This window comes from Oncorhynchus masou, unplaced genomic scaffold, assembly GCF_036934945.1.
Source record: "Oncorhynchus masou masou isolate Uvic2021 unplaced genomic scaffold, UVic_Omas_1.1 unplaced_scaffold_1282, whole genome shotgun sequence".
Taxonomy (NCBI): Eukaryota; Metazoa; Chordata; class Actinopteri; order Salmoniformes; family Salmonidae; genus Oncorhynchus; species Oncorhynchus masou.
The window spans coordinates 118,762-141,351 of NW_027002660.1; the positions used below are offsets into that span (position 1 = coordinate 118,762).

At 47.4% G+C, this 22,590-nt stretch overlaps 1 protein-coding gene across 1 annotated transcript; it reads left to right on the forward strand.

Annotated features, from left to right (window-relative positions):
* The first annotated feature begins 4,567 nt into the window (after positions 1-4,567).
* Positions 4,568-20,309, forward strand: LOC135530182 (fatty-acid amide hydrolase 2-A-like). The gene is made up of 12 exons (XM_064958554.1): positions 4,568-5,021; positions 6,087-6,169; positions 7,559-7,695; positions 8,183-8,392; positions 8,791-8,910; positions 15,156-15,291; positions 16,400-16,433; positions 17,046-17,123; positions 17,399-17,518; positions 17,614-17,725; positions 18,740-18,928; positions 19,113-20,309. Exons 1-12 carry the CDS (start codon positions 4,830-4,832, stop codon positions 19,340-19,342), a joined length of 1,641 nt encoding a protein of 546 aa, XP_064814626.1. The 5' UTR covers positions 4,568-4,829; the 3' UTR covers positions 19,343-20,309.
* Positions 20,310-22,590: the final 2,281 nt, after the last annotated feature.

Sequence of the window (22,590 nt, forward strand, 5' to 3'; positions counted from 1 at the left end):
AGGTTTTAGTCTCAGTAGACAGGAAGTACTAAATGGATTCAAACTTGTGACAGGTTACAGGACAGGGTTGTTGTGAAAGAGGAAAACATGAATTGACGTCCAACTTCTTACACTGTACACTTAATGACCGAATACAGACACATGCTCGGGCCTGTGTGATAATGACATGATAATTTAGTGCGGTAGATTTACTAGCCTCCCACTGAGAACATTTCTCTCAGTCTGTAGTTGTTCTCTCTCTTCAGTACATTTATTTTCATAAACTAAGAATCTCGTTAAGACCTCATTATCTGCAACAAATAAAAAAGAGAAGTTGCTCACTAAATAAGATAACATCAGAACTGCTAAAATAGTAAGAACAATAATTATAATGTTTACAGTAACTTGACAAGCCACATCCAAAGGTAAGGCCAAGATGTAAATAGAAAAGTAGAAAATCTGGTGATCTGTGATGAAGATGGCACAGCATCAAGTCTAGTCAATGTAATGAGGGCCTTATACTCACAGTAGACAGACAGGCCTATGATCCCAGCCAGTAGAACACACAGCAGCCACAGACACACTGCAGCAACGAGGAAGGGTCTCTTCCCTGAGCTCTCAAGCTCTGTAGACAAATAAGAGAGACTTGTGGTGTGTTGTGTTGGTCAATTATTTGTAACAGTGTCTGCTGTCTCTTCTCTCTTGGTGCTGGTCTCACCGTCTCTCAGGGTGTCTGCACTGACATATATATCCACAATCCTCTCCTCCATCTCACCTCTGTCAAACTTGACCTTCTTGTTCATATCTGCTACTACAGCAAAAGTTGTAATTATTTGTTGTCGGCAGCGGTCCTTTGAGGCATGGGCTGTAGCTATTGGGTAACAAACTGTCTACTTCCGTGAAGACACTCAAATTATATTTCTGAGCGAAAAGTAAGGTATTGGAATGAAAAAAGCATGCCAGGTGTATGTTAAAGTAACTCTCCAGTGTTTCCAGATTTCTATAAATTATTACCTATAATCTATAGAAATATGAGTGAAATAGTTTAAGTTCCAAATAATTCTAAATAAGTGCATTATGTTAAAATGCTTTTCTGTGTTGGAAAGGTGTCACCCCAACAACAGAATGGGGCATATACCGGTCATAAATATATGCAGCTGTTCAGGGAAGCTAGAAACCATTATACACAGGCAGTTAGAAAAGCCAAGGCTAGCTTTTTCAAGCAGAAATTTGCTTCTAACTCAAAAAAGTTCTGGGACACTGTAAAGTCCATGGAGAATAAGAACACCTCCTCCCAGCTGCCCACTGCACTGAAGATAGGAAACACTGTCACCACTGATAAATCCACCATAATTGAGAATTTCAATAAGCATTTTTCTACGGCTGGCCATGCTTTCCACCTGGCTACTCCTACCCCGGTCAACAGCACTGCACCCCCCACAGGAATTCGCCCAAGCCTTCCCCATTTCTCCTTCTCCCAAATCCGTAAGGCTGATGTTCTGAAAGAGCTGCAAAATCTGGACCCCTACAAATCAGCCTGGCTAGACAATCTGGACCCTTTCTTTCTAAAATTATCTGCCGAAATTGTTGCCACCCCTATTACTAGCCTGTTCAACCTCTCTTTCATCTTGTCTGAGATTCCCAAAGATTGGAAAGCAGCTGCGGTCATCCCCCTCTTCAAAGGGGGGGACACTCTTGACCCAAACTGCTACAGACCTATATCTATCCGACCATGCCTTTCTAAGGTCTTCGAAAGCCAAGTCAACAAACAGATTACCGACCATTTCAAATCTCAACATACCTTCTCTGCTATGCAATCTGGTTTCAGAGCTGGTCATGGGTGCACCTCAGCCACGCTCAAGGTACTAAACGATATCTTAACTGCCATTGATAAGAAACATTACTGTGCAGCCATATTCATTGATCTGGCCAAGGCTTTTGACTCTGTCAATCACCACATCCTCATCGGCAGACTCGACAGCCTTGGTTTCTCAAATGATTGCCTCGCCTGGTTCACCAACTACTTCTCTGATAGAGTTCAGTGTGTCAAATCGGAGGGTCTGCTGTCCGGACCTCTGGCAGTCTCTATGGGGGTACCACAGGGTTCAATTCTTGGACCGACTCTCTTCTCTGTATACATCAATGAGGTCGCTCTTGCTGCTGGTGAGTCTCTGATCCACCTCTATGCAGACGACACCATTCTGTATACTTCTGACCCTTCTTTGGACACTGTGTTAACAACCCTCCGGGCAAGCTTCAATGCCATTCAACTCTCCTTCCGTGGCCTCCAATTGCTCTTAAATACAAGTAAAACTAAATGCATGCTCTTCAACCGATCGCTACCTGCACCTACCCGCCTGTCCAACATCACTACTCTGGACGGCTCTGACTTAGAATATGTGGACAACTACAAATACTTAGGTGTCTGGTTAGACTGTAAACTCTCCTTCCAGACCCATATCAAACATCTCCAATCCAAAGTTAAATCTAGAATTGGCTTCCTATTTCGCATCAAAGCATCCTTCATTCATGCAGCCAAACATACCCTTGTAAAACTGACCATCCTACCAATCCTCGACTTTGGCGATGTCATTTACAAAATAGCCTCCAATACCCTACTCAACAAATTGGATGCAGTCTATCACAGTTCAATCCGTTTTGTCACCAAAGCCCCATATACTACCCACCATTGCGACCTGTACGCTCTCGTTGGCTGGCCCTCACTTCATACTCGTTGCCAAACCCACTGGCTCCATGTCATCGACAAGACCCTGCTAGGTAAAGTCCCCCCGTATCTCAGCTCGCTGGTCACCATAGCATCTCCCACCTGAAGCACACGCTCCAGCAGGTATATCTCTCTAGTCACCCCCAAAACCAATTCTTTCTTTGGCCGCCTCTCCTTCCAGTTCTCTGCTGCCAATGACTGGAACGAACTACAAAAATCTCTGAAACTGGAAACACTTATCTCCCTCACTAGCTTTAAGCACCAACTGTCAGAGCAGCTCACAGATTACTGCACCTGTACATAGCCCATCTATAATTTAGCCCAAACAACTACCTCTTTCCCTACTGTATTTGTATTTATTTTGCTCCTTTGCAACCCATTATTTTTATTTCTACTTTGCACATTCTTCCATTGCAAATCTACCATTCCAGTGTTTTACTTGCTATATTGTATTTACTTTGCCACCATGGCCTTTTTTTGCCTTTACCTCCCTTATCTCACCTCATTTGCTCACATTGTATATAGACTTGTTTATACTGTATTATTGACTGTATGTTTGTTTTACTCCATGTGTAACTCTGTGTTGTTGTATGTGTCGAACTGCTTTGCTTTATCTTGGCCAGGTCGCAATTGTAAATGAGAACTTGTTCTCAACTTGCCTACCTGGTTAAATAAAGGTTAAATAAATGTAAAATATATATATATATATATACATATATATATGAATGTGAGTAGACTGCTGATTGGCCAGCTCATCCTCAGGAGTATGACATCATTCCTTATGAAGAAATAGCAAGCATGTTTTAAACAGTCTGTTTGAGATACAAGTTTGAGATGGAGACATTTTTTTTAGACATATTTTTTCTCCAATTTATGCTTTGGCCACAAATTCGAGTAAAGAATGAGTCAACAACATTATTTGGGTAGAAGTTAACAGAATATTAACTTTGTGAGATTTTCACTGGACAGGTGTTCATTTATTGGTTTCTAACTTTATTGTTAGCCAAAGCAACACGAGTGGAAACCATTGAAGGAGCGAAGCTGCACAGATATTCCATGGCTCATCACATCCACACTGTTCTGTGTCTGTATGGTTAGTTTTCTGTCAATGGAGGCTGGTGGGAGGAGCTATAGGAGGACAAGCTCATTGTAATGGCTGGAACTGAATTGTGGTCCCGCCTCCTGCCTCTCTATTGGATGGTTTGTCTAACAATCAAGAAATGCAGGCTAATGAGAGATTGCTATTGGTGCTTGATAACCATTACAGGCAGCTCACTCATCAGTAAAGATTAAGACCAAAGCATAATGTAATGTATTTTTTTTTTACTTTAGACATTTCCACAAATGAATAACTGTATTGTGAGCAGACTATTCCTTCCTATTGCATGTTTGACAAGTAGGCCTTCAAATTAAAGGTTAAAAACCAGTCCAAATTCCTAAATAGTGCGTGTCTGCGTGTGTACTGTCTCTACGGGTCTGAATGGAGGAAGCTGAAGCGTTGGAAATGGGATGTTTGCTGCCGTCTAGTGGTAGTAAACGGAACAACAACTCTGCAAAGACAGCGCTTGCTGCTACAATAAACTGTATAACAATGCAATGTAATTGTTTCACTGTGTAGTTTCATCAGATGAGACCGTTTTCATTGTGATTGTACCCTGACAACAACAAAAAATTGCAGTTTTGAGAAGTGCAGTAACTGCAGTCGACTGTGGTATTTTGGACGCAGTAATTGCTGCGTTGTACTGCAGTTGATAACTGCATTGTACTGCAGTTATACTGCACTCTACTTGCAGTTACACTGCAAAATTACTGCAGTAAAAAAAGTGTTTTATGTATACTGTAGTTATACTGCACTCTGACTGCAGTCTTTCTTCCGTAGCGGTGATATAACATATCTGATTGTATGGGGTCCCCTACGGAAATTCCGGCTAACTTTCATGCAAGAAACTTGAGTCTGACATAACACCTGCAGCGAGCAGAGGCAGAGGTTCATTTCATTACAGCACCCCCGTTGCATTCTGGGAGAGTGGATAGAGACTGAGCAGTGGATTTTTTTTAGTCGTACGGCAATTTCTGGCACCCGAAATCTCATGTCGAAATAGCTCGTCTTCCGCTATCGGTAGTAATGGCGCTGACACGGTTCGAACGGTTCCTGGCCTCGATACTGCGGGTAGCGGTCGGGATGCTGTTTGCCGTCTTCCAGCTGCTCGCTCAGCGGCGGGGAGCCGACAGTTCGGTGAGGAGGCTCCCACCAATCACCAACCCACTGTTGAGGGTCCCCGCGATGCGGCTCGCCCGTATGATTCGACGGAGAGAGGCAGGTGAACTTTATTAAAGTGTTGTTAGGTAGTTAAATACCACCCGGTAGATCGTGACATAACGTGTAGTCACATAGAAATGTCCGGGATAAATTAAGAACGGCCAGTTGCTTGTCTTATGATGCATCGTAGCTCGGAATGTTTAGGGAAGAGAAAGATGCTGCAAGGTGACTCGGTGGCACTGACGAATGCTGGGATATGTAGGCTAGTAATAACTCACGACAGTGGTTTACTGACAGTAGGTAACTGTACTTCGTACCTAATAGTACTTGTATTACTCTGGGCCTACTTGAATAAAGTAGCCTATTGAATTAGCATTTCATATAAAATACATTCAAGTTGGTTGTGTTTTCAAACACATCCTGTCACATCCCAGAATATATACTGTAGTTTGATTCTCTATTCCACACAGGGCTCCGTTCAAAAGCAGTACACTACATAATAAGGTACCAGTTGGGACACAGATTTGTGTGGCTGAGCCGGGCTCCCTGTTGAGAGGGATTTACTTCTAGAACGTAAACAATAGTGGCAGGGGGCCACCGGAGGGGACTTGACTTAACCTGCACAAAGGTCACTGTAGTCAGAGGAGGCTCCATCCCAAATGGCAACTGGTGACCTATATTGTGCACTACTTTTGACCAAGGCCCATAGGGTTCTGGTTGAAATAGTGCACTATAAAGGAATAGTGTGCTATTTTGGGATAGAGACAGAGACAATAGGAACTCTTTCACCGACTCCCGTTCTCTCTCTGCTATGTAACGTTACAGTGCTTTGAACATCTGGAAAATGTCACTATACATCCTGCCAATTGTACTCTCAGAATAGCTTTTTACAGTGTTTACAGCGTACAAGAATAGACATATTCATCCTAAATATTCATGGTTTTGCTTCTCGTTTCTTTTTTGGATTGATCATGTTTGTATCCCAAATGGCACCCTATTCCCTATGTAATGCACTACTTCTGGTCAAAGGTAGTGCACTAACAGGGAATAGGGTGGCATTTGGGGCATAGCATATCTTGATGAATCAGACTGTAATTGATATAATTGCCCCTGTTGGCTCAGGTAACCAGTGTGGAGGTGGTACAGACCTACATAGACCGCATCCAAGAGATTAACCCTTTCATCAATGCCATGGTCAAGGACAGGTAAGAGAGAGAGTGTGTGTGTGTGTGAGATCGAGAGAGGACACCTACTTTCACTGTGCATTTCAAGTCAAGCCACACTCCCATCCTACCTTTATCTCTTACCTCCTATTCTCTGTCCGTCCCTCCTACCACCTCTTCTCTGTCCTTCCCTCCTACCACCCCTATTCTCTGTCCGTCCCTCTTACCACCCCTCTCTCTCTCTGTCCTTCCCTCCTACTACCCCCTCTCTCTCTGTCCTTCCCTCCTACCACCCCTCTCTCTCTCTGTCCTTCCCTCCTACCACCCCTCTCTCTCTCTGTCCGTCCCTCCTACCACCCCTCTCTCTCTCTCTGTCCTTCCCTCCTACCACCCCCTCTCTCTCTGTCCTTCCCTCCTACCACCCCTCTCTCTCTGTCCTTCCCTCCTACCACCCCCTCTCTCTCTCTGTCCTTCCCTCCTACCACCCCCTCTCTCTCTCTCTGTCCTTCCCTCCTACCACCCCCCTCTCTCTCTCTGTCCGTCCCTCCTACCACCCCTCTCTCTCTCTCTGTCCGTCCCTCCTACCACCCCCTCTCTCTCTCGCTCTGTCCGTCCTCCTACCACCCCTCTCTCTCTCTCGCTCTGTCCGTCCCTCCTACCACCCCTCTCTCTCTCTGTCCGTCCCTCCTACCACCCCTCTCTCTCTCTGTCCGTCCCTCCTACCACACCTCTCTCTCTCTGTTCTTCTCTCCTACCACCCCTCTCTCTCTCTGTCCTTCCCTCCTACCACCCCCTCTCTCTCTGTCCTTCCCTCCTACCACCCCAATTCTCTCTTTGTCCTTCCCTCCTACCACCCCTCTCTCTCTCTCGCTCTGTCCGTCCCTCCTACCACCCCCTCTCTCTCGCTCTGTCCGTCCCTCCTACCACCCCCTCTCTGGCTCTGTCCGTCCCTCCTACCACCCCCTCTCTCGCTCTGTCCGTCCCTCCTACCACCCCTCTCTCTCAAAGGTCTGTCCGTCCCTCCTACCACCCCCTCTCTCGCTCTGTCCGTCCCTCCTACCACCCCTCTCTCTCGCTCTGTCCTTCCCTCCTACCACCCCCTCTCTCTCTCGCTCTGTCCGTCCCTCCTACCACCCCTCTCTCTCGCTCCGTCCCTCCTACCACCCCCTCTCTCTCTCTGTCCGTCCCTCCTACCACCCCCTCTCTCTCTGTGTCCCTCCTACCACCCCCTCTCTCTCTGTCCGTCTCTCCTACCACCCCCTCTCTCTCTCTGTCCTTCCCTCCTACCACCCCTCTCTCTCTCTGTCCTTCCCTCCTACCACCCCTCTCTCTCTGTCCTTCCCTCCTACCACCCCTCTCTCTGTCCTTCCCTCATACCACCCCTCTCTCTCTCTCTCTCTCTCCCTCCATCCCTCCACCCATCTCTCTCAGGTTTTCATTGGCCCTGCAGGAGGCAGCCCAGGTGGATAAGCTGATCGAGGAGGAGACAGGAGGAGAGGATGTTCTGGAGGACAGGCTTCCTCTACTGGGTGTCCCTTTCACTGTCAAAGAGGCCTTCTCCCTCCAGGGTAGGCTGCTAATGCTACTCCTTCTAATGATGGTTAGAATAGAGTCACTTTATTTCTATGTACTCTGGTACTCTGGTTAACAGGGTCACTGCCCTGACCTGCAGCAGTACTGCTGTCTGTTGTATTTCAATATTTGATTCAACGTTTGGTGCTAAAGTATGGAGTCTTGCGTCCAGGGCAGCTACTAATGCTACTTCTAGTGAGGATAATATGATCAACATGGCCAATACCCTGACCTGTAGTTGTGCCTGTGCTGCAATCAGTGTTCTTTCCCCACTGGTTGTCCTTGATGCAACGTTTGTTGCTACAGTCTATCTGTCTCTGTGCCATTCCCTCACTCTCAAGGTCTAAACCTGCTGAAATTGGAAACCTACTGAACTACTACAGTTGAAATAGAAGCCTTGTATGTTCCAATGCCTTGTTCACTGTCCCCATTTACCATCCCTCTCTCTCTCTCTCTCTCTCTCCCCCCTCCCTCCCTCCCCAGGCATGCCTAACTCCACAGGGCTGGTGTCACGGCGGGGGGTGATTTCGGCCACGGATGCTCCCCCGGTGGCTCTGCTGAAGAGGGCAGGGGCCATTCCTCTGGGGGTGACTAACTGTAGTGAGCTCTGCATGTGGCTTGAGTCCCATAACCACCTGTATGGAATCACCAACAACCCATACGACCTGGAGAGGATACCAGGGGGAAGCTCCGGTTAGTTACACCGCTGTCATTCTCCAATGGAATGGATGGAATCCAATGGAATGGAATGGCAACAGAATGTTTGGAATACGGTGGAATGGAGCAGATAATAGAATGTTTGGAATACGGTGGAATGGAGCAGATAATAGAATGTTTGGAATACGGTGGAATGGAGCAGATAATAGAATGTTTGGAATACGGTGGAATGGAGCAGATAATAGAATGTTTGGAATACGGTGGAATGGAGCAGATAATAGAATGTTTGGAATACGGTGGAATGGAGCAGATAATAGAATGTTTGGAATACGGTGGAATGGAGCAGATAATAGAATGTTACCTTTACTGTCAACCTTCAATATATTGTTACTACCATCTAGTATGACCTTTATCTCTCTGTCTGTCTCTCTCAGGAGGGGAGGGCAGTATTTTGGGCGGCGGTGGTTCCGTGATAGGGGTTGGCTCAGATGTTGGGGGCAGTATTCGCATCCCAGCATTCTTCAACGGCATCTTCGGCCACAAGCCAACATCAGGTGAGGGCGTCCAGTCTGACACCTGTGTGTGAGTGTTGTGTGCATGTAGGTTTGTATCTATCCCCGCGTTGTAGAGAGACACGTCCTGTGTGTGAGTGTTGTGTGCATGGAGGTTTGTATCTATCCCCGCGTTGTAGAGAGACACGTCCTGTGTGTGAGTGTTGTGTGCATGGAGGTTTGTATCTATCCCTGCGGAGACACGTCCTGTGTGTGAGTGTTGTGTGCATGGAGGTTTGTATCTATCCCCGCGTTGTAGAGAGACACGTCCTGTGTGTGAGTGTTGTGTGCATGGAGGTTTGTATCTATCCCCGCGTTGTAGAGAGACACGTCCTGTGTGTGAGTGTTGTGTGCATGGAGGTTTGTATCTATCCCTGCGTTGTAGAGAGACACGTCCTGTGTGTGAGTGTTGTGTGCATGGAGGTTTGTATCTATCCCTGCGTTGTAGAGACACGTCCTGTGTGTGAGTGTTGTGTGCATGTAGGTTTGTATCTATCCCCGCGTTGTAGAGAGACACGTCCTGTGTGTGAGTGTTGTGTGCATGTAGGTTTGTATCTATCCCCGCGTTGTAGAGAGACACGTCCTGTGTGTGAGTGTTGTGTGCATGTAGGTTTGTATCTATCCCCGCGTTGTAGAGAGACACGTCCTGTGTGTGAGTGTTGTGTGCATGTAGGTTTGTATCTATCCCTGCGTTGTAGAGAGACACGTCCTGTGTGTGAGTGTTGTGTGCATGTAATTTTGTATCTATCCCCGCGTTGTAGAGAGACACGTCCTGTGTGTGAGTGTTGTGTGCATGGAGGTTTGTATCTATCCCTGCGTTGTAGAGAGACACGTCCTGTGTGTGAGTGTTGTGTGCATGGAGGTTTGTATCTATCCCTGCGTTGTAGAGAGACACGTCCTGTGTGTGAGTGTTGTGTGCATGGAGGTTTGTATCTATCCCTGCGTTGTAGAGAGACACGTCCTGTGTGTGAGTGTTGTGTGCATGGAGGTTTGTATCTATCCCTGCGTTGTAGAGAGACACGTCCTGTGTGTGAGTGTTGTGTGCATGTAGGTTTGTATCTATCCCTGCGTTGTAGAGAGACACGTCCTGTGTGTGAGTGTTGTGTGCATGTAGGTTTGTATCTATCCCTGCGTTGTAGAGACAAGTTCTCATTTGCAACTGCTCCCTGGCCAAGATAAAGCGTAGCAATTCGACACATACAACAACACAGAGTTACACACTGAATAAACAAAACATACGGTCAATAATACAGTAGAAAAAAGAAAACAAGAAGTCTATATACAGTGAGTGCAAGTGAGGTAAGATAAGGGAGTTAAGGCAGTAAATAGGCCATGGTGGTGAAATAATTGCAATATAGCAATTAAACACTGGAATGGTAGAATGTGCAGAAGATGAATGTGCAAGTAGAGATACTGGGGTGCAAAGGAGCAAGATAAATAAATAAATAAAGTATGGGGATGAGGTAGGTAGATAAATGGGCTGTTTACAGATGGGCTATGTACAGGTGCAGTGATCTGTGAGCTGCTCTGACAGCTGGTGCTTAAAGCTAGTGAGGGAGATATGAGTCTCCAGCTTCAGTGATTTTTACAGTTCGTTCCAGTCATTGGCAGCAGAGAACTGGAAGGAAAGTCGACCAAAGGAGGAATTGGCTTTGGGGGTGACCAGTGAGATATACCTGCTGGAGCGCGTGCTACGAGTGGGTGCTGCTATGGTGACCAGTGAGATATACCTGCTGGAGCGCGTGCTACGAGTGGGTGCTCCTATGGTGACCAGTGAGATATACCTGCTGGAGCGCGTGCTACGAGTGGGTGCTCCTATGGTGACCAGTGAGATATACCTGCTGGAGCGCGTGCTACGAGTGGGTGCTCCTATGGTGACCAGTGAGATTTACCTGCTGGAGCGCGTGCTACGAGTGGGTGCTGCTATGGTGACCAGTGAGATATACCTGCAGGAGCGCGTGCTACGAGTGGGTGCTCCTATGGTGACCAGTGAGATATACCTGCAGGAGCGCGTGCTACGAGTGGGTGCTCCTATGGTGACCAGTGAGATATACCTGCAGGAGCGCGTGCTACGAGTGGGTGCTGCTATGGTGACCAGTGAGATATACCTGCTGGAGCGCGTGCTACGAGTGGGTGCTGCTATGGTGACCAGTGAGATTTACCTGCTGGAGCGCGTGCTACGAGTGGGTGCTCCTATGGTGACCAGTGAGATATACCTGCAGGAGCGCGTGCTACGAGTGGGTGCTCCTATGGTGACCAGTGAGATATACCTGCTGGAGCGCGTGCTACGAGTGGGTGCTCCTATGGTGACCAGTGAGATATACCTGCTGGAGCGCGTGCTACGAGTGGGTGCTCCTATGGTGACCAGTGAGCTGAGATAAGGCTGGCTTTAACTAGCAGAGACTTGTAGATAACCTGTAGCCAGTGGGTTTGGCGCGAGTATGAAGCGAGGGCCAACCAACGAGAGCGTACAGGTCGCAGTGGTGGGTAGTATATGGGGCTTTGGTGACAAAACGGATGGCACTGTGATAGACTGCATCCAATTTGTTGAGTAGAGTGTTAGAGGCTATTTTATAGATGACATCTCCGAAGTCGAGGATCGGTAGGATGGTCAGTTTTACAAGGGTATGTTTGGCAGCATGAGTGAAGGATGCTTTGTTGCGTTATAGGAAGCCAATTCTGGATTGGAGATGCTTAATGTGAGTCTGGAAGGAGACTTTACAGTCTAACCAAACAACTAGGTATTTGTCGTTGTCCACGTATTCTAAGTCAGAACCGTCCAGAGTAGTGATGCTGGACGGACAGGCAGGTGCGGACAGTGATCGGTTGAATAGCATGCATTTAGTTTTACTTGCGTTTAAGAGCAGTTGGAGGTCATGGAAGGAGAGTTGTATGGCATTGAAGCTCGTCTGGAGGTTAGTTAATACAGTGTCCAAGGAAGGGCCAGAAGTATACAGAATGGTGTCGTCTGTGTGGAGGTGGATCAGAGAATCACCAGCAGAAAGAGCGACATCATTGATGTATACAGAGAAGAGAGTCGGCCCGAGAATTGAACCCTGTGTAGAGACTGCCAGAGGTCCAGACAACACGCCCTCCGATTTGACACACTGAACTCTGTCAGAGAAGTAGTTGGTGAACCAGGCGAGGCAATCATTTGAGAAACCAAGGCTGTCCAGTCTGCCAATAAGAATGTGGTGATTGACAGAGTCTTGGCCAGGTCGATGAATATGGCTGCACAGTAATGTCTCTTATCGATGGCGGTTATGATATCGTTTAGGACCTTGAGCGTGGCTGAGGTGCTGTGGCCTAGATTGAACCGTTTGGCCTGAATGCCAAGAGTCATATATGGAGGAATCTGGCACCGTCCCTACAGTGAAGCATGGAGATGACAGCATAATGCTGTGGGGATGTTTTTCAGCGGCAGGGACTGGGAGACTAGTCAGGATTGAGGGAAAGATGAACAGAGCAAAGTGCAGAGAGATCAAAACCTGCTCAGGACCTAAGACTGGGGCGAAGGTTCACCTTCCAACAGGGCAACAACCCTAAGCACACAGCCAAGACAACGCAAGAGAGGCTACGTGACAAGTCTCTGAATGTCCTTGAGTGGCCCAGCAAGAGCCCGGACTTGAACCCTATCGAACATCTCTGGAGAGACCTGAAAATAGCTGTGCAGTGATGCTCCCCATCCAACCTGAAAGAGCTTGAGAGGATCTGCAGAGAAGAATGGGAGAAACTCCCCAAATACAGGTGTGCCAAGCTTATAGCGTCATACCCAAGAACACGCAAGGCTGTAATTACTGCCAAAGGTGCCTCAAAGTATTGAGTAAAGGGTCTGAATACTTATGTAATTCAGATATTTTCATTTTTGTATTTTTTTTTATACATTAGCAAACTTTTTTTTTTAAATGTTGCTTTGTCATTATGGGTATTGTGTGGAGATTGTTGAGGGGAAACCAACTATTTAATCTGGTTTAGAATAAGGCTATAACGTGACAAAATGTAGAAAAGGTTAAGGGGTCTGAATACTTTCCGAATGCACTGTAAGTTGACTATGTAAACAATTTGGGATTTTCAACACAATGTTTCTTATCAAAAGAAGAATTGATGCAGTCAGTCTCTTCTCAACTCTGAGCCAAAGAGTCTGGCAGCATAGTATTTATATCAGCCCTCTGATTACAATGAGCTACAGCTTAACTAGGTCTTCCTTTGCAACACTTGACCACATGATTGGACAATAATGAAGATAAGACAACTAGAGGCTACAGGACCTTCTTTGTGGAGTCAAAAAGCAGAACATCTCTTTATTACAGACAGACCTCTCCCCATCTTTACAACCATTGAATCTATATGTTTTGACCATGACCGTTTCCAATCTAAGGGAACACCAAGTAATTGAGTCTCCTCAACTTGTTCAACAGCCACACCATTCGTTACCAGGTCTAGAACTTAGGGAGTGATTGGTACTAAATACAAGGCTCTTAGTTTAAGATGTTCAGGACCAGTTTCTTACTGGCCACCCATTCCTAAACAGACTGCAACTCTTTGTTAAGGGTTTCAGTGACTTCATTAGCTGTGGCTGCTGATGTATATATGGTTGAATCATCAACATACATGAACACACGTCCTTTGTGTGTGTTTGTGTGGTTTTGTTAGCTTGCAGGTGTGTGTGTGTGTTTCTGGGTGTTCTACTGATATTGTCCATTATTCTCCCTCTAGACAGGTGTAGTATCTCACGTGGGTCAGTTCTCCTCTCTCTACAGTATAGGTGTAGTATCTAACGTGGGTCAGTTCTCCTCTCTCTACAGTGTAGGTGTAGTATCTAACATGGGTCAGTTCTCCTCTCTCTACAGTATAGGTGTAGTATCTAACGTGGGTCAGTTCTCCTCTCTCTACAGTATAGGTGTAGTATCTAACGTGGGTCAGTTCTCCTCTCTCTACAGTATAGGTGTAGTATCTAACGTGGGTCAGTTCTCCTCTCTCTACAGTATAGGTGTAGTATCTAACGTGGGTCAGTTCTCCTCTCTCTACAGTATAGGTGTAGTATCTAACGTGGGTCAGTTCTCCTCTCTCTACAGTATAGGTGTAGTATCTAACGTGGGTCAGTTCTCCTCTCTCTACAGTATAGGTGTAGTATCTAACGTGGGTCAGTTCTCCTCTCTCTACAGTATAGGTGTAGTATCTAACGTGGGTCAGTTCTCCTCTCTCTACAGTATAGGTGTAGTATCTAACGTGGGTCAGTTCTCTCTCTCTACAGTATAGGTGTAGTATCTAACGTGGGTCAGTTCTCCTCTCTCTACAGTATAGGTGTAGTATCTAACGTGGGTCAGTTCTCCTCTCTCTACAGTATAGGTGTAGTATCTAACGTGGGTCAGTTCTCCTCTCACTACAGTATAGGTGTAGTATCTAACGTGGGTCAGTTCTCCTCTCTCTACAGTATAGGTGTAGTATCTAACGTGGGTCAGTTCTCCTCTCTCTACAGTATAGGTGTAGTATCTAACGTGGGTCAGTTCTCCTCTCTCTACAGTATAGGTGTAGTATCTAACGTGGGTCAGTTCTCTACAGTATAGGTGTGGTATCTAACGTGGGTCAGTTCTCCTCTCTCTACAGTATAGGTGTAGTATCTAACGTGGGTCAGTTCTCCTCTCTCTACAGTATAGGTGTAGTATCTAACGTGGGTTTCTCCTCTCTCTACAGTATAGGTGTAGTATCTAACGTGGGTCAGTTCTCCTCTCTCTACAGTATAGGTGTAGTATCTAACGTGGGTCAGTTCTCCTCTCTCTACAGTATAGGTGTAGTATCTAACGTGGGTCAGTTCTCCTCTCTACAGTATAGGTGTAGTATCTAACGTGGGTCAGTTCTCCTCTCTCTCTGTAGGTGTAGTATCTAACGTGGGTCAGTTCTCCTCTCTCTACAGTATAGGTGTAGTATCTAACGTGGGTCAGTTCTCCTCTCTCTACAGTATAGGTGTAGTATCTAACGTGGGTCAGTTCTCCTCTCTCTACAGTATAGGTGTAGTATCTAACGTGGGTCAGTTCTCCTCTCTCTACAGTATAGGTGTAGTATCTAACGTGGGTCAGTTCTCCTCTCTCTACAGTATAGGTGTAGTATCTAACGTGGGTCAGTTCTCCTCTCTTTTTCTCTCTCTCTGTAGGTGTAGTATCTAACGTGGGTCAGTTCTCCTCTCTCTACAGTATAGGTGTGGTATCTAACGTGGGTCAGTTCTCCTCTCTTTTTCTCTCTCTCTGTAGGTGTAGTATCTAACGTGGGTCAGTTCCCCCCGGCCTCGGGGCAGCAGCCTGGTTTTCTGTGTACAGGCCCAATGTGTCGCTACGCCCAGGACCTGCTGCCCATGCTCAGAGTTATGGGAGGAGCCAACGCTGACAGGTACAGAGGGGCAACAACAACATGCACAGATAGTATAATAAGGTTGTCTCTGTGGGTCAGGTTCTCCTCGGACGATGGGGGCTATAGGTGTCGACCAGCAGCTAGTCCTGGCTCTAAGGGGTGGGGACAGGACAGTTCCTCTGGTGTCTCCTGTCTAGTCCTGGCTCAGAGGAGGGTAAGAGAGCGAGGGGGAGGAGGGAGGGAGGGGAGGGGAGGGAGACAGGACAGTTCCTCTGGTGTCTCCTATAGACCAGCAGCTAGTCCTGGCTATAGTTTCTCTGGTGTAGACCAGCAGATAGTCCTGGCTCTAACAGTTCCTCTGGGTCTCCTATAGACCAGCAACTAGTCCTGGCTCACAGATGAACTCTGTAGGTGTAGCTATCTAACGTAAGAGAGAGAGAGGAGGGGAGGGAGACAGGGTTTCTCTGGTGTCTCCTATAGACCAGCAGATAGTCCTGGCTCAGAGGAGGGTAAGAGAGAGAGGGGGAGAAGGGGAGGGGCAGGACAGTTCCTCTGGTGTCTCCTCGACCAGCAGCAGTTTGGCTCTGTGTACAGGCTCAAGGAGGGTGTCTCCTAGACCCAGCTAGTCCTGGCCCTCTGGTGTCTCCTCAGAGTTCTGGTGAGGACCAGCAGCTAGTCCTGGCTCAGAGGAGGGTAAGAGAGAGAGGGGGAGGAGGGGACAGACAGGACAGTTCCTCTGGTGTCTCCTTGACCAGCAGCTAGTCCTGGCTCAGAGGAGGGTAAGAGAGAGGAGGAGGGGGAGGGAGACAGGACAGTTTCTCTGGTGTCTCCTATAGACCAGCAGAGTCCTGGCTCAGAGGAGGGTAAGAGAGAGAGGAAGGGAGGGAGACAGGACACTTCCTCTGGTGTCTCCTGTCGACCAGCAGCTAGTCCTGGCTCAGAGGAGGGTAAGAGAGAGAGGGGGAGGAGGGGAGGGAGACAGGACGGTTCTTCTAAAGAGAGAGGGGGAGGAGGGGAGGGAGACAGGACAGGTGTCTCCTGTCGACCAGCAGCTAGTCCTGGGGGAGACAGGACAGTTTCTCTGGTGGACCAGAGCAGCTCAGAGGAGTAAGAGAGAGAGGAGGGGAGGAGGGGAGGGAGACAGGAGAGTTTCTCTGGTGTCTCCTGTCGACCAGGAGCTAGTCCTGGCTCAGAGGAGGGTAAGAGGGGGAGGAGGGGAGGAAGACAGGACAGTTCTCTGGTGTCTCTGAGTGTAGTCCTGGCTGTAAGAGAGAGAGGGGGAGGAGGGGAGGAAGACAGGACAGTTTCTCTGGTGTCTCTTATAGACCAGCAGCTAGTCCTGGCTCAGAGGAGGGTAAGAGAGGGGGGGAGGAGGGGAGGGAGACAGGAGAGTTCCTCTGGTGTCTCCTATAGACCAGCAGCTAGTCCTGGCTCAGAGGAGGGTAAGAGAGAGGAGGGAGGGGGGGGGGGGGAGGGAGACAGGACAGTTTCTCTGGTGTCTCCTATAGACCAGCAGCTAGTCCTGGCTCAGAGGAGGGTAAGAGAGAGAGGGGGAGGAGGGGAGGGAGACAGGAGAGTTTCTCTGGTGTCTCCTATAGACCAGCAGCTAGTCCTGGCTCAGAGGAGGGTAAGAGAGAGAGGGGGAGGAGGGGAGGGGAGGGAGACAGGAGAGTTCCTCTGGTGTCTCCTCGACCAGCAGCTAGTCCTGCTAGTCCTGGCTCAGAGGAGGGTCAGAGGAGTAAGAGAGAGGGGAGGAGGGGGAGGACAGGAGACCACAGCTAGTCCTGGCTCAGAGGAGGGTAAGAGAGAGGGGAGGAGGAGTTCCTCTGGTGTCTCCTATAGACCAGCAGCTAGTCCTGGCTCAGAGGAGGGTAAGAGAGAGAGGGGGAGGAGGGGAGGGAGACAGGACAGTTTCTCTGGTGTCTCCTATAGACCAGCAGCTAGTCCTGGCTCAAAGGAGGGTAAGAGAGAGAGAGAGGAGGGTGAGTTGGAGAAAGAAAGGGGGAGATAGAGCAAAGGAGGTAGAGAGAGGAGATAAGAGATGAGGGAAATGGTTGAATCAGGAGAGACAGAGGAAGATTAGAAGATGGAAATAGAGAGAGGGGAGAGAACATTAAAGAATTCAGTGTCACCATGTCTTCCCCAGGTGGTAGAGCGTCTGGAGGCAGACCTGGGGGTCAAAGTTCAGCAGCTGAAGATTCCTCAGCTCAAATACTCCTTCCAGATCTGGAGTGCGATGATGGGAGCCCCGGGGAAGGATGGAAAGGTGGGTATCTATTTGTGTGAGTTTTTGCTTGTCTCTGAGTGCATTTTGAATGTAAAGTATTGCCTTAATGGTCTATATGCCTGTTCGTCCAACAGCAGCCCACATCGTTTGCAGAGCTGATGTCTGACCATGGGAAGAAGGTGTGGCCTTTATGGGAGATGGCTAAGTGGACTGTGGGACTCTCCAAGCACACCGTGGCTGCTATAGGTGTGTGATGGTTATGTGTTGGTTATGTGATGGTGTGTGATGGTTTAAGGACATGTAGCAGGCCTCCCCTACTTCTCTGTTCCTCCCTCCTTTTCTCTCTCTCCCTTGTCAACTATGTCATGTTGTCTGTAACTGGGGATACTGTTATATTGTCTTTCATTTGACTCAGTGCTCTTGAAAGTGGGACACATTGTTGTAAATGAAATAACCAGAACTCCCCTCAGTTCTGGTCCTGGTAGAGATGTTTCACTGGTCCCAACCCACATCAGACTGGGAGTGTGTTGGTACATACAAATTACTGTCACTTCCCTCTCTCTACCTCGCTCTCTCTCTACCTCTCTCTACCTCTCTCTCACTCTCTACCTCTCTCTCTCTCTCTCTCTCTCTCTCTCTACCTCTCTCTCTCTCTCTCTCTCTCTCTCTCTCTCTCTACCTCTCTCTCTACCTCTCTCTCTACCTCTCTCTCTCTACCTCTCTCTCTCTCTCTCTCTCTCTACCTCTCTCTCTCTACCTCTCTCTCTACCTCTCTCTCTACCTCTCTCTCTACCTCTCTCTCTCTCTACCTCTCTCTCTCTACCTCTCTCTCTCTACCTCTCTCTCTCTACCTCTCTCTCTCTACCAATCTCTCTCTCTACCAATCTCTCTCTACCTCCTCTCTCTCTCTACTCTCCTCTCTCTCTCTCTCTACCTCTCTCTCTCTCTACTCTCTCTCTCTCTCTCTCTCTCTCTCTCTCTCTCTCTCTCTCTCTCTCTCTCTCTCTCTCTACCTCTCTCTCTACCTCTCTCTCTCTCTACCTCTCTCTACCTCTCTCTCTCTCTCTCTCTCTCTCTCTACCTCTCTCTCTCTCCCTCTCTCTCTCTCTCTCTCTCTCTCTCTCTCTACCTCTCTCTCTCTCTCTACCTCTCTCTCTCTACCTCTCTCTCTCTACCTCTCTCTCTCTCTCTACCTCTCTCTCTCCTCTCTCTCTACTCTCTCTCTCTCTCTCTCCTCTCTCTCTCTACCTCCTCTCTCAGGTCTGGTCCTGGTAGAGATGTTCCAGAGGTCCCAGCCCACCCAGTTCATCCTGCAGCAGAAGGAGTCTCTCCAGAAGGACCTGGAGGAACTGTTGGGGACAGACGGGGTGCTGCTCTACCCCTCTCACCCGCACCTCGCCCCCAAACACCACCACCCCCTCTTCACCCCCTTCAACTTCTCCTACACTGGTCAGTGGTGCTTTAGCTAGCTTGGTGTCAGTGGTGGAAGGTAGGTAGTTTGCAGAGCCTCGTATGATCTTTACCTGGTCAGGAAAATATGACAGCCGTTGCCTGAAGTAAAATTCGTAAACTTTTTTTTGGTGTCCACATTTATATCAGCTCTGACACGGTACCCTTCTCTCATCCCTCACAGGAATCTTTAACATCCTGGGCCTTCCGGTGACCCAGTGTCCATTGGGGCTGAGCGCGGAGGGTTTACCCTTGGGACTGCAGCTGGTAGTGGGGAAGCAGCAGGACCGTCTCTCCCTGGCCACCGCTGTGTTCCTGGAGAAGACCTTCGGCGGTTGGAGAGACCCGGGGAGCATCGCCACGGCCACCACCCAGCTAGATACCTGGCGCGGGGCGTCAAAGACCGCATGGTGAATATACAGAGATGTTTATTCTGGGATGAATGAAAGTCCTAGAAGACAGAGGAATGTATGCACTGACACAGACAGGCAGACACACTCACACTGTCTGTTTGCACATGCCGTCCTGTCAGTCGTCCAGCCTTCTCATGCATTCTTTAACAACAGACTGTCGCCAGGTTACTGAGTCACTCGTCCACTACAGTATGTCTGTTGTGTCTTCGTCACAAAGTGCCCTATGCTTGTCCAAAGAGCCTTTATGTGTCCTGTCATTGTGTGTTCCTGGCTTGTGTCCCAAATGACTCCCTATATAGTACACAACATTTAACCAGAGCCCTAATCCCTACACAGTGCCCTATATTTGACCAGAGCCCTATTCCCTTCATAGTGCCCTACATTTGACCAGAGCCCTATTCCCTACATAGTGCCCTACATTTGACCAGAGCCCTATTCCCTACATAGTGAACTACTTTTGACCAGAGCCCTATTCCCTTCATAGTGCACTACTTACATATTGCACTACTATGGGTCCCGGTCAAAAGTAGCGCACTATATCGGGAATAGGGTGCCATTTGGGATGCAGGTGGTGACTGTCCGACAGCTATATGTTGCGTCAGGGTTTTGCTGTGTAATGTCCAATAAGGTTTTCTCTCTGTACACTGTATTTGTCCACCTACGACATGTTGGAACCTTATTGGAGAGAGACTGTATTATGAGAATGACATGTGTTATGGTGTAGTCCATGTTGAAATGACGGGCATTGATGGGTGAGGTGATATACCACGTCTCTTCAATGACTGGCGCTTTTTCAACAAGTTCAAAGGTTAACGTGATCTACTGTATAAAGACATGTGCACATTATGATCATTTGAAAGGATATCTTTGATAATGTTTCATATTAAATGTCAATGGTTACTGTCCTACTACAATTATGCCAGAACAAATATTATAATAAAATGTACATTATACTGAGGACAACATTGTATTTCCTAAGTGTGTTTTTGACATTTTCTCTGTGAAACTGACCATTATATTTCCCCGTAGCAGCAATGGTACACGTCAGGCTGGTTTCCCGAACACAGATTAAGCCATTGAGCATGCTTGTAAATCCAAACGTGGCCTTAATCTGTATCCGGGAAACCGACCAACAATCTCAGAAATGTAGGCTAATCTTTTCTGCTGACAATGTCTTCTTCAATTTGACCACCGGGGGGAGTATATGCTCCAATTACATTTTATCAATGGCATAGAATGTCCGGTTGTCATTGCAAAGGTGGTGTGCTGTTCAGATCTATGATTGAAAGAGAAATGGAGAACCTGAGCAAGTCGATTCAGTTTTTGTTTGTATTCTCAATCAAATGTATTTATAAAGCCCTTTTTACATCAGCTGATGTCACAAAGTGCTATACAGAAACCAGCCTAAAGCCTCAAACAGAAAGCAATGCAGATGTAGAAAACGTTTGTTCCTGTGACTAAATCATCACAGATTGGAGTGTTGCGATTCAGAATGAAATCACGCAATGATGTCCTCATTCACCACGCACACACCAGTCCCATAATAGGAATCTATCATCACTCAGGGCCGTGGATTTATGCCGCCTTCAAAACAACTGGGAACTCAGAATTCTCCGACTTCCGACCTCAGTGCGTTCAAACCAACCGGGATCAGAAAACAAACGAGCTCCGACTGGGTAAAAATCATTCTAGAGCTCCAACTTTCTGACGTCATGATTTGACCTCGTCTATTTTCCGAGTTCCCAGTTGTTTTGAACGCGGCATTAGAAGTATCTTTCACTTTGAGCCGTCAGACTTTCATGTGCTCATTACAAACTGATGTGGATGGTCGGGGGAATTTGTCAGGCTCAGTGAGGTAATGTTTTGCATCCTGGTAGAAGCTATGGTGCTTTTGTTTTGTCCTGTAGCCTAAGGTTTTTATGTGCCAAGGATAAGGAAAAATGCAACCTATACAAAAGCGCATTGTTTTGAATGTCCACTGACATCCAAACAGTTAAATATGCAATAAAATGTATTTTATTCAAATGAGCTTTCAAATTCTGCTACTTGCTTTAATGTGAAAAGAGTCTGAATTTGCTTAGAAACATATTTATTTCCAGAATCTTTAACCTGACCATATGTTTGAATATCTGCAGTAGTTTGAGCTCATCATCAGGGTTTTCTGCAAGGGGCACCATTGCTTCAAGTTCCAGCGTGTACAGTAAAAGCAGCAGTGGCACAGTGGAACAGAATAATACAATATTAGAGTGTCATTGCAGTGACACTTCCGCTTCACGTTATTTTCTCTCAGGCCCCGCCCTGTGTGTCGTCCAATCAGAGAGCTCGTTTAGAAGCGCTTCAGGAGAACATTATTATTATGGTTGAGAGATCGACGGCACTGGGAATCAGACCAAGAAACGGATCGAAATCCACGGTAGATTTACCGTCGATAGACCTGCAGTTATTGTAACGATCGATTATTTTACTGTGACTGTTTTGACCGAGAAGCCAACACAATTCCTACATCATCCGATACGGCTTTGCAAAGACAGGTAAACCGTTGGATATCCGGCTTATTCGGCCATTATAGCAATCATCCAGGCAGAAATCCCCCCGGTAATGAATTTACGGTTGTATTTTGAGCGAGCTCTTCCATTATTAACACTACAGTGTCTGATGGAAAGTGCAATCAAGCTCGTTTTATTTTGATGATCTGTCTTGCAGCAATTTATATTTTCGCTGTTTATGTCAGTCAGCTTAATTCACCAGCTCTATTTGTCAAGTGGAGAGGAGCGGGCAGCTGAGGCCATGGCTTATCGCCACACAAGGTGCTTTAGTAGCGGCCGTCTGCTACAGCAACATTGGATCCTATGAACACCCCGTAGGATCGGGAGTAATAATAGGGCTACAATGTAGCTAGTGTTGATTCATTGTAGCCGACCATATTCAGAATAATATATTGCAATGAGGTGGTGCTGGAAGAGTGCGATAGAAAAATTAACAAGAGGGGGAATGGCTGACTATAGTTGAAGGTTTTCCCTTTGACTTGGATGAACTATAAACTATAACGAATAGGCTGTTCTTAAACGACTTCCTTCTCTCCCTGACAGTGACAGCTGTGGTCTTTTTGCATGCAGCAATAGGTTCCATCGCCGCTAGGACGAGCCTGCATGGACTGAGACATTGTGATAGGCCGGCTACAGGAGAAGGAACCCGCTGCATGCACCTCCGCCTCCCTCCTCCACCGTCAGCAGCGAGGACGGTACCGTT

What these genes read in the sequence shown, in the direction of transcription:
- LOC135530182 (XM_064958554.1), top strand. Translation starts at nt 4,830, where the DNA reads ATGGCGCTGACACGGTTCGAACGGTTCCTGGCCTCGATACTGCGGGTA. An exon ending in AATGCCATGGTCAAGGACAG is followed by an intron (nt 6,170 to 7,558) that starts GTAAGAGAGAGA and finishes CATCTCTCTCAG; the next exon opens with GTTTTCATTGGCCCTGCAGG. An exon ending in CGGCCACAAGCCAACATCAG is followed by an intron (nt 8,911 to 15,155) that starts GTGAGGGCGTCC and finishes CTCTCTCTGTAG; the next exon opens with GTGTAGTATCTAACGTGGGT.